At 40.3% G+C, this 15737-nt stretch overlaps 1 protein-coding gene across 5 annotated transcripts in view; it reads left to right on the top strand.

Moving 5' to 3' along the window:
- AVL9 (AVL9 cell migration associated) overlaps positions 1-15400 on the top strand; it is a 77646-nt gene extending 62246 nt beyond the window's left edge. For all 5 annotated transcript variants that reach the window (XM_003930723.4, XM_010341290.3, XM_074379854.1 and 2 more), the window contains 4 exons: positions 1683-1800; positions 6039-6092; positions 6921-7009; positions 10177-15400. In XM_003930723.4, the coding sequence (XP_003930772.1) occupies positions 1683-1800; positions 6039-6092; positions 6921-7009; positions 10177-10292 (377 nt within the window). In that variant the 3' untranslated portion in view covers positions 10293-15400. The remainder of the gene's footprint in view (positions 1-1682; positions 1801-6038; positions 6093-6920; positions 7010-10176) is intronic.
- The last annotated feature ends 337 nt before the right edge of the window (positions 15401-15737 follow it).

Below are 15737 nucleotides of genomic sequence, written 5' to 3'. Positions count from 1 at the left end.
CTGTAAGCACTGAAAATAGTAGCTTAACTTTTTTTTTTTTTTTTGGAACATTAAATATGTGCAGGGACCAGTGTTTTGAGCACTTTGCATCTAATCATTCATTTCATCCTCACAATCCTGGAGGTAGGTACCTTGTCATCGCCTTCTACAGAAGAGAAAATGAAGCCCACAAAGGTTAAATAGCTTGCTCATCCATCTGATAAGAGGCCGAGGCAGGCTCTGATCCCAGACATTTTGGCTTAGGCCCATGCTCTTAACAAGTAACAAGGTCAAAAGAGGAAATTCAGCCCAATGAACTGCTTGAGGAACAAGTTCTTTATGCTGTGTGTGGAACTGTGTATCTCATTCAATTCCTTTCTACCAACAAAAGGTACTTTGTATTCTACCTTCAATGCAAACAACATGCAATTAATATATGAAGTAATAGCCATTTGTATCAGTTCTCCAAACCATTTCTGGTCTTCCAAGTTGGGGAAACAGGCATGCTTTCCCATAGTATTGATAAAGCTGACAACTTTATCAGTTTTTAGCATATATATTTTTTGAGATGGAGTCTCTCGTCACCCAGGCTAGTGTACAGTGGCATGATCTCAGTTCATTGCAACCTCCACCTCCCGGGTTCAAGCAATTCTCTTGCCTCAGCCTCCTGAGTAGCTGAGACTATAGGCATATGCCACCACTTCCCAGCTAATTTTTGTATTTTTAGTAGAGATGGGGTTTCACCATGTTGGCCAGGCTGGTCTCAAACTCCTGACCTCTGGTAATCTGCCCGCTTACCCAAAGTGCTGGGATTACAGGTAAGAGCCACTACGCCCGGCTTTTTTGAAGTATTTTTGACAGTGAAATGCTGGGAAATTCAAGAATGAAATGCCAAATCATGACACGAAATCCAAAGAGAAAATCATGATTGAAAGAACTACATTGTGTATTCATTCTTAATTTTTGGGGGGAGGGGGGATGGCATTCATAAAAATAGAAAGATATCCCAATTGCCTATGCCATACGTATAAATCAGTATGTTTATTCACTGTCAGGCATACAGTTTTTGTTTAACTAATAATGCTATCCTCATAATGGTAAAGAGAACATGAAAATATATATATATATATGTTTTTGAGACGGAGTTTCGCTCTTGTTACCCAGGCTGGAGTGCAATGGCGCGATCTCGGCTCACCGCAACCTCCGCCTCCTGGGCTCAGGCAATTCTCCTGCCTCAGCCTCCTGAGTAGCTGGGATTACAGGCATGCGCCACCACGCCTAGCTAGTTTTTTGTATTTTTAGTAGAGACGGGGTTTCACCATGTTGACCAGGATGGTCTCGATCTCTCGACCTCGTGGTCCACCCGCCTCGGCCTCCCAAAGTGCTGGGATTACAGGCTTGAGCCACCACGCCTGGCCACATGAAAATATTTTGGAGTTGTAAGGAACCTTGGATAATATCTGGCTCAACCCTCCTATTTAAGAAAATGACGTTCTGAGTGATTAAGTGACTTGCCAAAGGCCACATAGCTTCTTAACAGGATTTCTGGAGCTAGACCCAAGTTTCCTGACACCTGGAGGCTATCTCCCCCAAATACGGGAGGGCGGGGGATAAAGCCATCCTTTACCCTTTTTGGTTGTTAATGTTCACATCCCTGAATGGCTACAGCCGAGCTTAACTTCTTTCAATTATTTACTTGACAGATAATGAAAAGATATTATCGGACTATGGGACAACCTTTATTACGGCATGGAAGAATACTCACAACTACAGGGTGTGGAACAGCAACAAGCATCCTGCACTTGCAGAAATAAATCCAAAGTAAGCGCATCCTCTGAAGATTGATAGTACATAAATGGTTGGTTTACGAGTGCTCAATACAAAGAAAATTCTATTTTAACTTTGATATTGTGAATATTTTCAAGAATCCCCTTAAGTAGGTCATAAAAAGGTTCCCAAATACAGAGATACAGCTTAGAAACTGCTTCCGTATTCAGAATCCATATACAAAAAGCATGAGCATTATGGGAAGCACTAACATTTCCCTTGCTCTCAATGTGATTCAGAGAGGAAGTCCCTGGCACTTGGTGATGCTCAGTACACAGTGATTCTTCTTTAACAGAATGGTTAAACAAGATAGAAGCCTAGAAGGAAATACCACTAGTTTAAAACTGGGAGGCTATTTTAGAATATGACATGCAAAACCAATTAAAGTTAATATCTGGGGCCCATAATCCTAGCACTTTGGGAGGCTAAGGTAGGCGGATCACCTGAGGTCGGGAGTTTGAGACCAGCCTGAAACCCCATCTCTACTAAAAATACAAAAAAAAAAAATTGGCCAGACATGGTAGTGGGCACCTGTTATCCCAGCTATTCAGGAGGCTGAGGCGGGAGAATCACTTGAACTTGGGAGGTGGAGGTTGCAATGAGATGAGATTGCACCACCACTGCATTCCAGTCTGGACAACAAGAGGGAGACTCTGTCTCAAAAAAAAAAAAAAAAGTTAATATCTGGACTCCTGAATGTATGGTCAGACCTAGTTTCCACATCAGACTTTAAAATTCAACAAAACTTAATACCTGCTACAATACTGAATGTTGGTGATGAAAGCTTTATCCCACATAGGCATAAAAGGCTATTGGTTGAAGCCATTACAAAATAACGTGTGTGTGAATGCAGCAGAGCAGCATCAAAGGAGATCAGTTGATATAATGTATATGGGAACTTGTTTTCTAAATTAAAAGATAAAAATGATGTGTTTTTTACATTGATACAAGCATACACCATTTTCATTTGTATTTTAAACTTCTTTGTAAAGAATAAAAGTCAACTTTATACTGACTACTGTATTTTGGGGCTATAGTTAACTTTTCTAATGTGATTTAAGTGGTGCTAGAAAAGATACTCTGCTGTGCACGCATGCGTGCACACACACAATCCAGATGTTTAAGCCATAACAACTTGGGGAAGCATCTGCGTAAGTTGGTACAGAGGGTTTTGGATAACATGTCTGTTAAGCTTTATATTATACATCATGAAAAATAACTAAGCCAGGCGCGGTGGCTCAAGCCTGTAATCCCAGCACTTTGGGAGGCCGAGGCGGGTGGATCACGAGGTCGAGAGATCGAGACCATCCTGGTCAACATGGTGAAACCCCGTCTCTACTAAAAATACAAAAAAAAAAAATTAGCTGGGCATGGTGGCGCATGCCTGTAATCCCAGCTACTCAGGAGGCTGAGGCAGGAGAATTGCCTGAGCCCAGGAGGCGGAGGTTGCGGTGAGCCGAGATCGCGCCATTGCACTCCAGCCTGGGTAACAAGAGCAAAAACTCCGTATCAAAAAAAAAAAAGAAAAATAACTAAGGAGCTGGGCACAGTGGTGTGTGCCTATAGTCTCAGCAACTTGGGAGACTGAGATGGGAGGATTACTTGAACCCACAGTTTCAAGGCCAGCCTAGGCAACATAATGAGACCCCATCTTTTAAAGTAAAAATGACTAGGTTCAACACCAATTTTGGTGAATTTAATCATCATACTTGGATATACCAGAAACCTATATTACCATTTCAATATAGTATAAACACAGAAATAAAAGGCAAAATCATTTTAATAGTATTAAATGAAAGGGCTGAGTTCAAAGTGTTCTCCCTGACTGACTACAAAGCCTGTATTCTCAACGTGCTGAAGGGAAACAGATGTGGAGCTGCTTAGCAGGGTGGCACTCACAGGGTAGTGCTGGGAAGGCAGGGCCTGCGTTGACCCTCCGTCCAGGCAGTCAACACACAGAGCCATCCCAGTCTCCTCCCTGGGCTCTGTGCTGGGAGGCCTGGTCAGATCTTTATCTGTCACTACATCTGGTGCTTTTAGCTTGAACCAGCTCTATAGATGTTAGTGCAGGTCCAAAAGAGCCTTAGCTGAAAGGAGTTTTTAAAGGATTATGAAATAGTGCTTAGAATAACATGTAAAGAAATTGAGGCTATTTAGATGGAAAGAAGGCTGAAGGAAAGACTTGTGAACTGAAATATATAGGTAGGGAAATTATGCAGTTACCGTAGTACAGACCAAGGGAGAACTTCCCTTTCATCCTCTGAAGGTTCCCTGAAAAGTCAGCTGACAAAAGGCAGATTAAAGGGAGAAATGGCATGCAAATATATTAATGTGCATGAGGGAGAGCTACAGGGTGATTGGATTATGTACCCAAGCTCGTGTACCCAACCCACCAACGGGGTACACTGGTTTATATATATGCCTTCTTTAGATTACAGAAAGAATTGGGGGCTCACAGCATAGCCAAAAACAGTTTAGGGTGGTAAGTCAGGTTGCAGGAAGGAGGAGAAAGGAGGCCTGGCTAGCAAAGTGGGTCTTGTTATATAGATAAAACTTCACGAGTAGCAGTCTTCAGAAAGAAGTGATGGTAAATGTTTCTTTCAGACCTTTAAATGTGTCAGACATTTTGGAGGGCCTCAGAGCAAACCGGGCTGCATTAATGCAGATTTTCTCTACAGATGCATATCCCCAAAATGACAGCTTTTCAGTCATTCTTGCCTTACCAGCCCTTCTGAATAGCCATCTTGAAATATGTCAAAGAAGTAGATTTTGGGGGAAATAGTCTAGTTTCCTTCAATAGCAGATTTCCAACATTTTGACCAAATTAAAAACAAGAAATGTGGTCATGCCTGGTGGCTCATACCTGTAATTCTAGCCCTTTGGGAGGCTGAGTCGGGCAGATCACCTGAGCTCAGAAGTTCAAGACCAGCCTGGGCAATATGGTGAAACCCCGTCTCTACTAAAAATTCAAAAAATTAGCTGGGTATGGTGGTGAATGCCTATAATCCCAGCTACTTGGGAGGCTGAGCCAGGAGAATCACTTGAACCTGGGAGGCAGGTTGCAGTGAGCAGAGATCGCACTGCTGCACTCCAGCCCGAATAACAGTGACACTCTGTCTCAGAAAAATAAAATAGGAAATGCTAGACTTCTGTTGTTATCAGAGGGTGCCATTTAGAGATATTTCAAACTAATTATAACTTTTGAGAGGTATGAAACCCTTTCTTTAACTCCTGAAGATTAGGGAAGGCAGCATTCTGACTTGACAAGTAGCAGGCATATTTCATCCCTTAAATATAGCCATTCCGGGAACATAGAGAATGATCAAATGATGTGTCAATATTTTCAGTCCTGTGATTCAGGAATCTAGTGATAAGAAGTGTTACATATCCTTACTTCGGCCCATGAAGAGTAGTTTGTTGTCACTTGAAGAACCATTAATTGTATTTTGTAAGTAGCTATAGATTTTACTAGGGTGACTTTCTTTGTTAGACCTTGACAGAGGGACCGCTGAGATAAAAACTGGATATTTACTGACTCCCCATTTTATGTGGTTAAATTGCCTGATTTTTTTTTCCTACTGACTGTATAATTCCAGAATGCCTGATTTTTTTAATACACTTTTTTTCTTTTAATATAACGGAAATAGGGAAGTCAGAATAATGTACTTTCTTACAAAAGTAAAGATAATGCTGTTTTTTTAAGACTGCTTTTTGAGTTGCTTTTCTGAAAGACCGTAGAGATTTTGCTTATCCATCCACAAATCTTTGCATAGCCAATAGCACACATTTACAAAATGGACAGGATCAAGGTATATGATGTATGACCATGGCCTAAACCAGTGACTCATTTTGACTGTCCTGGGAGCTTGTAAAAAATTCTTGAGTCCCACCCTAGACAGACTAAATAAATTAAAATATCAGGATAGCACTAAGAGAGGCTACCCGTCCCCGGCACGCACGGACGCACACACGCACATACGTACACACACACACCCCCACACCTGTTTTACAAGTCAGGAAACTAAAGCTCGGAGGGGTTAAGTCATCTCTTCTGGATATCATCAATGTAAGTGGAGAGCTGTGATCAAAGCCAAGTTTCCTGATAACAAATTCAGCACTACACCCAGCTATGTCATCCATGAGAAGCTTACTAATATTTTCTTGTGATAATCCTTTTTTGCAGCCTTTTTGGTAAAATACTCATAGTTTAAACTCAAACTTTTTTTTTACAGCCATCCATTTCAAGGCCAATACTCAGTTTCAGACATGAAGTTAAGATTCTCACAGTAAGTACTTAGAGAAAATACTGGGAAAATTCTTAAGTTTGAATTTATGCCATATGTTTCATTGCTAAGTGGGAACTGTTTACTTGATAGACTTATGCTTCAAATAGTAACCAAATATGTGCATAACATTCTTTAGCTCAGCAGTGTGTATGTTTCAAAGTGAAAACACCACTATTCCACAGAGGATGGTGTGAACTAATAACAGAATTTATCACTTTTATTTTGGTAAAGTGCTTTTAGCAAACCATCGCTGTCAGAGATTTAGCCATACATACATCCTTATGTGCCCACCACTTTTGGGTTCATCTGTATGTTCTTTTTTTATATTTATTCTGAAAATGCACATGCTTAAAAGGTTAATAAATTAATTCAAAACAAATAATAATTTAGCTTTTTCTCAGTAATTCTAATTTGGGATGGTTACAGAGTGATTATTGTGTGTGTGTGTCTACGTGTGTCTGTGTACATGTGTGAGATTTTTTAAAATGTACTTAGGCTGGGCATGGTGGCTCACGCCTGTAATTCCGGCACTTTGGGAGGCCCAGGCGGGTGGATCACGAGGTCAGGAGTTTGAGACCAGCCTGACTAACATGGTGAAACCCCGTCTCTACTAAAAATACACAAAATAGCCAGGCGTGGTGGCACACGCCTGTAATCCCAGCTACTCAGGAGGCTGAGGCAGGAGAATCTCTTGAACTCAGAAGGCAGGGGTTGTGGTGAGCTGAGATCGCACCACTGCACTGCAGCCTGGGTGACAGAGGAAGACTCCGTCTCAAAAAATAAAATAAAAATAAATTGTATTTAACACTTATTTTGTCTTTTACTCAGTTCTGTTCAGAATAGTGAACGTGGCAAAAAAATTGGAAACGTCATGGTCACAACTAGCCGGAATGTTGTACAAACAGGAAAAGCTGTTGGTAAGACATGCCTTTAGCCAGGAACAAATTGGAATCACAATTTGTTTTCTACGTCCATTTTCCATCTTCAATATGTAATTGATAAAAAACATAAAGTTGTAAAGATCTGTGTTACATAATAATAAAGAGAGTTTTTAAATTTTTGTCTTATTCATTTGAAAAATTCCAAATAATACCATAAAAAGTCAAACTCCATTACATCTAATAGAGAGTGAGAAAATTTTTTTATGAAGTCACTGTTTTGTTACCAAAATTCAAGCTTCGCCAGAGTTTTCTTACCCCATTTTCTGTGCTGTCTACAGTTCTTTATAAATGGCAGAGACTCATAATAAAAGTTAAGTATTAGGAGCTGCTGTCCTCTAAGATAGTATTACACAATAAAGAAAGTGAAGCCAACAGTTGGTTTTTTGAAAAGATCAACAATATTTATAAATTATTTATATAGACTGGTACAGATAAGAAGATACCAATTACCAATATTAAGGATGAAAGAGGGATGATTAGTGTAGCTCCTACAGAAATTGAACAGAAAATAAGGGAATATTTGAACAACTTTATGCTAACAAATTTAGCAAATGAAATACACAAATTCTTTTAAAGACTCATTACCAGCCGGGCGGGGTGACTCACGCCTGTAATCCCAGCACTCTGGGAGGCAGAGGCAGGTGGATCATGAGGTCAGGAGTTCGAGATCAGCCTGAACAACATGGTGAAGCCCCATTTCTACTAAAAATACAAAAATTAGCTGGGCATGGTGGCATGCACCTATAATCCCAGCTACTTAGGAGGCTGAGGCAGGAGAATCACTTGAACCCATGAGGCCTAAGTCGCAGTGAGCCGAGATCATGCCATGGCACTCCAGTCTGGGCAAAAGAGCAAGACTCTGTCTCAAAGAATAAAGACCTACATTACCATAACAGTTGCAAAAAGAAAATATGAATACCCCTATTATCTATTAAAGAAATTGCGCCAGATGCGGTGACTCATACGTGTAATCCCAGCACTTTGGGAGACTGAGGCGGGAGGATTGCTTGAGTCTAGGCATTCAAGACCAGCCTGAGCAACTTAGTGAGGCTCCATCTCTACAAGAAAATTTAAAAAGTAGGCATAGTGGTACGTGCCTGTAGTCCCAGCTACTCGAAGGGCTGAAGTGGGAGGATTGCTTGAACCCAGGAAGTTAAGGCTGCAGTGAGCCATGACAGCGCCACTGCACTTCAGCCTGGGTGACAGAGCAAGTGTCTTACAAAAAAGAAAGAAATCAAATTTAACATGAAAAGCCTTGCCGTAAGGTTTTTAATTTAAACCAGGCTGCCAAGGTGGCTCCAGTTTGAACTCTGTCAAATGTTTAAGGAAGAAATAATTCTAGTTTTACACAAAATCTTTAAATAAGGTAATACTCCCCAACTCATTTGATAAGGCTGGTATTAATATCAAAGTCAGATAAATGGTAGCAAGCTCTTTTGCACCTGTTTTCACTTACAATATTTTGAATATTGTTCCACATCAGTTCTAAAATTTTTCATTTTCTCTATTTTTAACTTTTTATTTTGATGTAATTTTGAACTTGAGCATTGCAACAGTGCAAGAAACTCTCAATTATCTCTGATTCACCAGTTATTTACATTTTGCCCCATCTGCTTTGTCATAAAATATGTTGTAAAAAACAGGGCATTACTACTTCCCTAGCTTCTGAAAGAGGTTAACCATTTCTGAACACAATTCAAAAGTCCCAGAACTAGGTAATCTTTGTGTAGGGGTCCTTATATCTCCAGTTTTCTGAATACCTAGAGAGAGACAGAAAACTCTACAGACTTGTATTTGCAAAAACAAACGCAGAATACATAGTGTATTGCAAAGGAACAGAATTTAGCACATAAGCATTTATCTCCAAACAATATGCATTTGACTTAGTTTTGAATTTTTATTTTTTTAATAGAAAAACTATGCTATATTATAGATACATTATATGCTGCTGCTGATAGTTAAATTCTAAAGCCAAATCTCTTCTATATTCTCCTTTCCAAGAATAGTGGGAGTATTTTAGTCAACTTAAATAATTTCACTTTAGCATCACCTTTTCTTCTGAGAGTGTCTCACTCTGTTGCCCAGGCTAAAATAAAATATGCCATGATCTTGGCTTACTGCCACCTCCACAAGGATCCTCCTCCCTCAGCCTCCCAAGTAGCTAGGACTACAGGCATGCACCACCATGCCTGGCTAATTTTTCTATTTTTTTGTAGAGACAGGGTTTTGCCATGTTGTCCAGGCTGTCTCAAATTCCTGGACTCAAGCTAACTGCCCATCTCAGCTTCCCAAAGTGCTGGGATTACAGGTGTGAGCCACCATGCCAGGCCTAACATTAACTTTTGAGATAATGTTCTATAAAACACAATAGACCTGGAGCAGAGAGAGTTCTATACATCTTTGTTTAACATAACTTCATTTTAGATGATAAAAGCACATTTCCCTAAAACAACCTAACCACTCTTCCCTGTTTAGGTGGTTACCGATTATCAAGTTGGTATTTAAGGAACACAAAGCAGTTTGACTTTTTAAGCTCTCTAATTATTCTGATATATAGCCAGTGTTGCTAGCACTGAGGATATTAAAGAAACAGTTCGATGAATACTTTCAGAATGCTTAGGCAGGTAGGCTCCTACACTAACAAATCCTCTATTTTTCCTTAATACATTCCTATGGAAAGGGATTGTTTTGAAACTAAAAATTTAAATATTTTGGCTGTTGTTGACATATTGGTGTGTTCTAGTGAATTAACATTTATTGGCTGCGCACTGTGGCTCACACCTGTGATCCCAACACTTTGGGTGGCTGAGGCAGGAGGATCACTTGAGCCAAGGTGTTTAAGACCACCCTGGGCAACATAATGAGACCCTGACTCCTGTCTCTACAAAAAATCAAATTAGCCAGGTGTGGTCACAAGTGCCTGTGGTCCCAGCTACTTGGGAAGCTGAGGTGGGAGGATCACTTGAGCCCGGGATGTTGAGGCTGCAGGGAGCCATGACCACTCCACTGCACTCCAGCCTGGGCAACAGAGCAAGACCCTGTCTCAGAAAAAAAGTTTTCTTAATTAAAAGTTTATTATGTTGGTCTTTCACTGTCTCAAAAGTTAAGACATTTTTCCTTTCGGTTTTCTTGTCTCCATCCAGGCCAGTCAGTTGGAGGAGCTTTTTCCAGTGCAAAGACAGCTATGTCTTCATGGCTTTCTACTTTCACTACTTCCCCCTCCCAGAGTCTCACTGAGCCACCGGATGGGAAGCCTTAAGCAAGGTGCCAGAGGCTGCTGTTGCTTTCTGAGGTTTAAGTGTCCCCTGTCTGTCTGCTGCTCCCAGGCTGTTGTTTATCAGCCACAGATTCACAGCAGGGGACCATATGTCGAACTGTTTACATGGACGGTTGCTCTATGTGAATGTTTTGGGATGCCGAAATGATGAAATCACAGCCGTAGCAGGGATGGCTTTCCAGGTTGGAGTTTCAATTGACTACTTTTATTTTAGTCTGAGCCTGATTAAAACATACAACGAACCTTCTAATAAATTTTGAGTTCTGATACCGTACATTGGTTTACTTTAGAAGAGTTTTTACTTATGTAAATTTTGTTCTGTTTTGGTGTTTGAATATCTAGATGGTCACTGTAATTTATACTTGCTAAAATTAATTTATATTACCATTTTCTCTAACATTGGCCTTAAAATGTGCTTATAAAGTGAAGGGGTCATACAGTCGGACCTTAATTATTTTGCGGAATTATATGATGATTTTTTTGCTTTCTACCCACAAAACATTAATTTGCTTCTTCCCAGAAACATGAAAGTCAGGGGTGGTAGTTCTGAGGATTGGGAGTTTTATGTTTTTAGTTTGTTCTTTCCACATCCTTTAAAAATTGCTTTCAGGTATCAAGGAGTATCATTGTGCTTTCCTTCTCTTTATAACTGTGCAGGTGGGTGTGTGGAGAAATAGCAGAATGATGGTTCGATGATACTGAAGCAGATTAACACGAATGTGTCTATAAGGCAGTACTTTCAAAGACCTATGTGTTTATTTTTCCAACCCCGGTCATGTTGCAGTCTTTTACAAGCACTTGTTTTTTTTGTTTTTGTTTTTGTTTTTGTTTTGTTTTGTTTTTTGAGATGGAGTTTCACTCTTGTTACCCAGGCTGTAGTGCAATGGCATGATCTCGGCTCACCACAACCTCCGCCTCCTGGGTTCAGGCAATTCTCCTGCCTCAGCCTCCTGAGTAGCTGGGATTACAGGCACGCACCACCACGCCCAGCTAATTTTTAGTATTTTTAGTAGAGACGGGGTTTCACCATGTTGACCAGGATGGTCTTGATCTCTTGATCTCGTGATCCACCCGCCTTGGCCTCCCAAAGTGCTGGGATTACAGGTGTGAGCCACCACACCCAGCACAAGCACTTGTTTTTTAATCCAGAGTTTGTACTATCTGGTTTTTTCTTTTTTTTTTTTTTTTTTTTTTTTTTCGTTTTTTGAGACCGGGTCTGGCTCTATTGCCCAGGCTGGAGTACAGTGGCACGATCTCGGCTCACTGCAACCTCCATCTTCCAGGTTCAAGCAATTCTTGTGCCTCAACCTCCCAAGTAGCTGGGATTACAGCATGTGCCACCACACCCAGCTAATTTTTGTATTTTTAGTAGAGATGCGGTTTCCCCATGTTGGCCAGGCTGGTCCTGATCTCCTGGCTTCAAGTGATCTGCCTGCCTCGGCCTCCCAAAGTGCTAGGATTACAGGTATAAGCCACTGCGCCCAGCCTGTTTCTTTTTTAAACAGTTTTCTATTGGCTGTTTGCAGACCTACAGCTTTTCTCTTAGTCTTAGTCTTCGTAAAGCTTTTCAAAGCATCTAGTCTCCTGCTTCCCTGATCAAAGTCCTCCTATAATCAATCCCTACCCCCTTCTAGAAGTATTTATAAAAGAAAAGCAAGATGATTAAATAGAAATCTAAGTTTATATTCAGCAACGTAAGTGGCAAGAAAAGCAAACTGCAACCATGACACCTGTCATCTGAGAAAGGACATCTGGTTTCATATTAGGCACATGCATGCATGTGTGTGCCATCTACTGATGATTTGTACACGGCTGGACCTCGTGTGTTTGCCACGCTTAGCTCTCATTTGCTTTTCCAGGGGACCTGGGATGAGCGTTCTCAGAGAGTACTTACAGGGAACAGACTGCCTTTTCAATAACAAAGGATACTTGGAAAGTACATTGCAAGTATGATCTACCCCAGATTGCTGGGGAATTAAAGGAGAGCTCTGATTATATTTGGTTTATTCCTCACAAAATGTTTAAGAAGTAAATGCTCCCACGGTATTTGAAATGAACATAGAGACATAATCTAAGTATCTCCAAATTTTCCACTTTGTGTTTTCTAAACACAAATTATATTACCCATTTGAGCATAATAACTCAAGAATTCAGTGATGATAAATTGAAGGGCTTAATGTGAGAACCCCATTAATTCTATTTCTTCCAAGAAAGTTAACCTCAGGAAATACTGTTTGAAGAAAGTTATACCAAACAAAACCTTAAAACGGTACTCTAATCTTTTTTGTGCTGAGACTATAAAGAATTCATTCTAACATCTTGTTTCATGAGGCCGCATCATTAGTTGGTGCATGATAGTGTGATTTGTGTGCAGTTGTGACTTCTCAGCTGCCAAAGTTCACACTTTAAGGATCTAGGAGCCCTGTGAGGGGTCATCCAGCAAGGTGCTGATTTGTCTTTCAGTTTGTACGGTTTCTATGATCGGGGTCAACTCCCATTTCTCACTATTCAAAAGCAGCTCAACCCATGCTTTGGCATCCACTGAAATAAAAATAGTTACATGAAGTTTAACTTTGCTTCAGTATCACTTGTTCCCTATTTGACTATACACTTTGATCTGACTTTCTGTTAACATTTCTAGCTAAGAGTTTGACTCTTAGTGGTCACTTTACTGACTTTCAACATAAAACAGCTATCTCAGAAGACAGAACTATCTTGATAGAAATGATCAAAAGACCATAGCTATATTTCCTTCAGGTTCTGGAAGTTGGAGTTTTCAAGGAGTACTGGTTGTTGTATTGTTGGCAGGAGCCCCGAGGTAGCTCACACTATCAAAGGCAGGAAGCCTCACCGCTTGTCCTGTGACCCGCACATACTGCAGGCTTGGATTCTAGGCTCCAAGTGGCCAGCATAGAAGCAGCAGCCTCTCACCAAACCCTGGCTCTGTGAGCCATAGGAACCAGCACCAGGTCGTCTTCTGACATAGCCCTGGTAAAGGGGTGTGCATTGGTGGCCACACTTGCCCCATGCTTGCTAAGGCTTTTGTGTCTAAGAATTGTTTGTACCTAGGTGTGAGTGAACCAGGGCCAGCCTTTTTCAGATGTGCCAGGCACACATACTACATTGATGGCTTGGTGGTGGCTTCACTGCTGTCCAGGTGACTTAAGAGAGTGGAACATGTCCTGGTATACTTCAATTCCTACTAGACATTGTAAAGGCGAGAGTGTAGGTAGAGAAGAGAGAGTTAAAGCTACCAGTTGTGGAACAGAAATAGTTGCATGTCCAAAGAAGGCTTAGGATGATTGTGCATATGCATTTGGCTCACATAACCAGCATGAATAGTCTCTCCCCACATCCATTAGTGATTCACTATCACCCTGCCAAGCACAGCCCTAAAACAATTCTCATCCACTTTCCTGTTAAGAAACACAGCAGCAATACACTTTGGCAGCAAACCAGAGCATATGATGTGACTTGCTCAACCTTATCTCCCTTTCCAAATTCTATACTAAGCATCTGATGTTTTTTAGAATAATTTCCTTTGGAAAGCCAAGGAGAAAGCAAATTAGGAAGAGAGGGAGAAGTGAGAAATGGTTGCATGGCTGAGGAACAAGGTGCTTAAAATCTGAATGAAAGTATTTTGAGAGCAGTATTTCATATGCTAAGGGTTATAAGAATTCTTTTAGAAAGGAGTTAGAATTTTACTCTGCTAGTTACAAGTTTTAAAGTCACGCTATAGCATTATTGCCTTGGCAGGTAGGTTTTGTTATTTTATATTCTGTGAATAAAAGTTTCATAGAAGATACAGCTAGTGGTCTTTTCCCTCCAAAGCCAGTGATGAGTGTGGGAGCACTTCTGCTCTGTAGGGGACCAGCGTTCTGGCCTCTAACCACATGAACTTACTTGTGTCAGCAGTTGCAGAAAGTAGCCTGTTAGGACGGTAGCTGCTACACATTGCCTGGTATTTTAGTGGGGAGATGGTTGGGACTCTTAATGGTGTTAACACTTGTGTCTCTGAATCTTTGATCAGAGATGGTGTGGCATTTGTGGCATTTCCACCCCATCTTGTAGTAGCCTTTAAAAGTGGTAGAAGATGCTGCCCTAATTACTCCAGGATGATTGTCATTCCATGTAGCATAATGCGCTGCTAGGAGTTTTCTCATTCCAATTCTTTGGACTTTGTAACATTGGAATTATTTTTCCATAATTTCCAGCATTCCATAAATATTTGTCAAGGACAAAGAAAAGGAATGTGGTTGTTATTCTTTTCATATAAATGGCTTTGTACACATGACTTCCTGCTCTCATTATGGAGGAGAAACTAGCTCCCTTGTATGGTAACTCCAGAGTTAAAAGATTGTGCATGTCTGAGGGGTTGAATATATTTTGTAAAACTCTAAATACATTTGTATGTCTGTGTTGTTCTAAAGTTTACCTTTTTACTTAAAGATATAGAAAAACTATATATTTAAATCATGTAAATGGAACACAGGTTAGGGGGTTTTTCCAATCTTATTTTTCATCAGCTTCTCACACTTATGTTGTATGCTGCTCAAATGTTTTTGTGTGTGCAATATGAACATTTGAACATTTCAGTCAGGTACTGAGCCAGAAAAGATAATGGAAGTTTTCAGAAAGCTTCTGTGCTTAGAAAATATTTTGTTTTCTTAAAATATTAGTATTTTGTAGCTGGAAGAAGATGATCAAGATTTATGTGTTTCAGGCCACTTGGTCATTGGTTCCTGAATTTAGGAAACATTTGATTAATGAGTTGGTGAAGGCATTTAGTGGTTACAAAAATAGTTCAAATATTTAAGATTAAAGGCTTTTCATAAACCTTTTCTAAGAAAATTTAGCTGAGGAAACTTAAAAAGTTTTCTAAGGACATTTAGCTGTGGCACATGCTTTGATCAGAAAGGTGGCTTGCTCTGGTAGTTTTAAACTTTGTACTAGTTCTTTGTTTCTGTTGTTTGGGGGTTTTTTTGAAATTGTTAAAATTATAAATCACGTCTAATCATACTGAATTGTAAAACTTCTATTGTATCTTTATTTTAAGCACAAAGGAGAATAAAATGATGCTGTTCACTCTGCATGTGGTTGGACCTGACCTGTCCTTCTAGAAGTACCCTGTGTGTTGTCCATGTGGTTTTTTGCCTGCTTCACAGTTCAGTAGCAGGTTCATTTATTAAGAAATCACACAGAATGAACTAAAGACTCATTACGCATTTACTTTTGACATTGCTGACAGTGGTGCCTCAGCTTTCAAGGTGGTGACCTCTGCAGGAAGAGCCCCATAGCTTCTGTGAAATGCTAAGTGCAGGCAGCTGCACAAAGTAGCAACATGCAGAGCTTGGTCACAAGATAATGTCACATTAGGACATTGTCCCAAGCAACCCATTTTGTACCTGGACCAGTAAGTGTCAAAAT

The sequence above is a fragment of the Saimiri boliviensis genome, chromosome 10 (genome assembly GCF_048565385.1).
Source record: "Saimiri boliviensis isolate mSaiBol1 chromosome 10, mSaiBol1.pri, whole genome shotgun sequence".
Classification (NCBI taxonomy): domain Eukaryota; kingdom Metazoa; phylum Chordata; class Mammalia; order Primates; family Cebidae; genus Saimiri; species Saimiri boliviensis.
The sequence above is the reverse complement of the archived record's forward strand: the minus strand, read 5'-3'. Positions and strand labels throughout refer to the sequence as shown.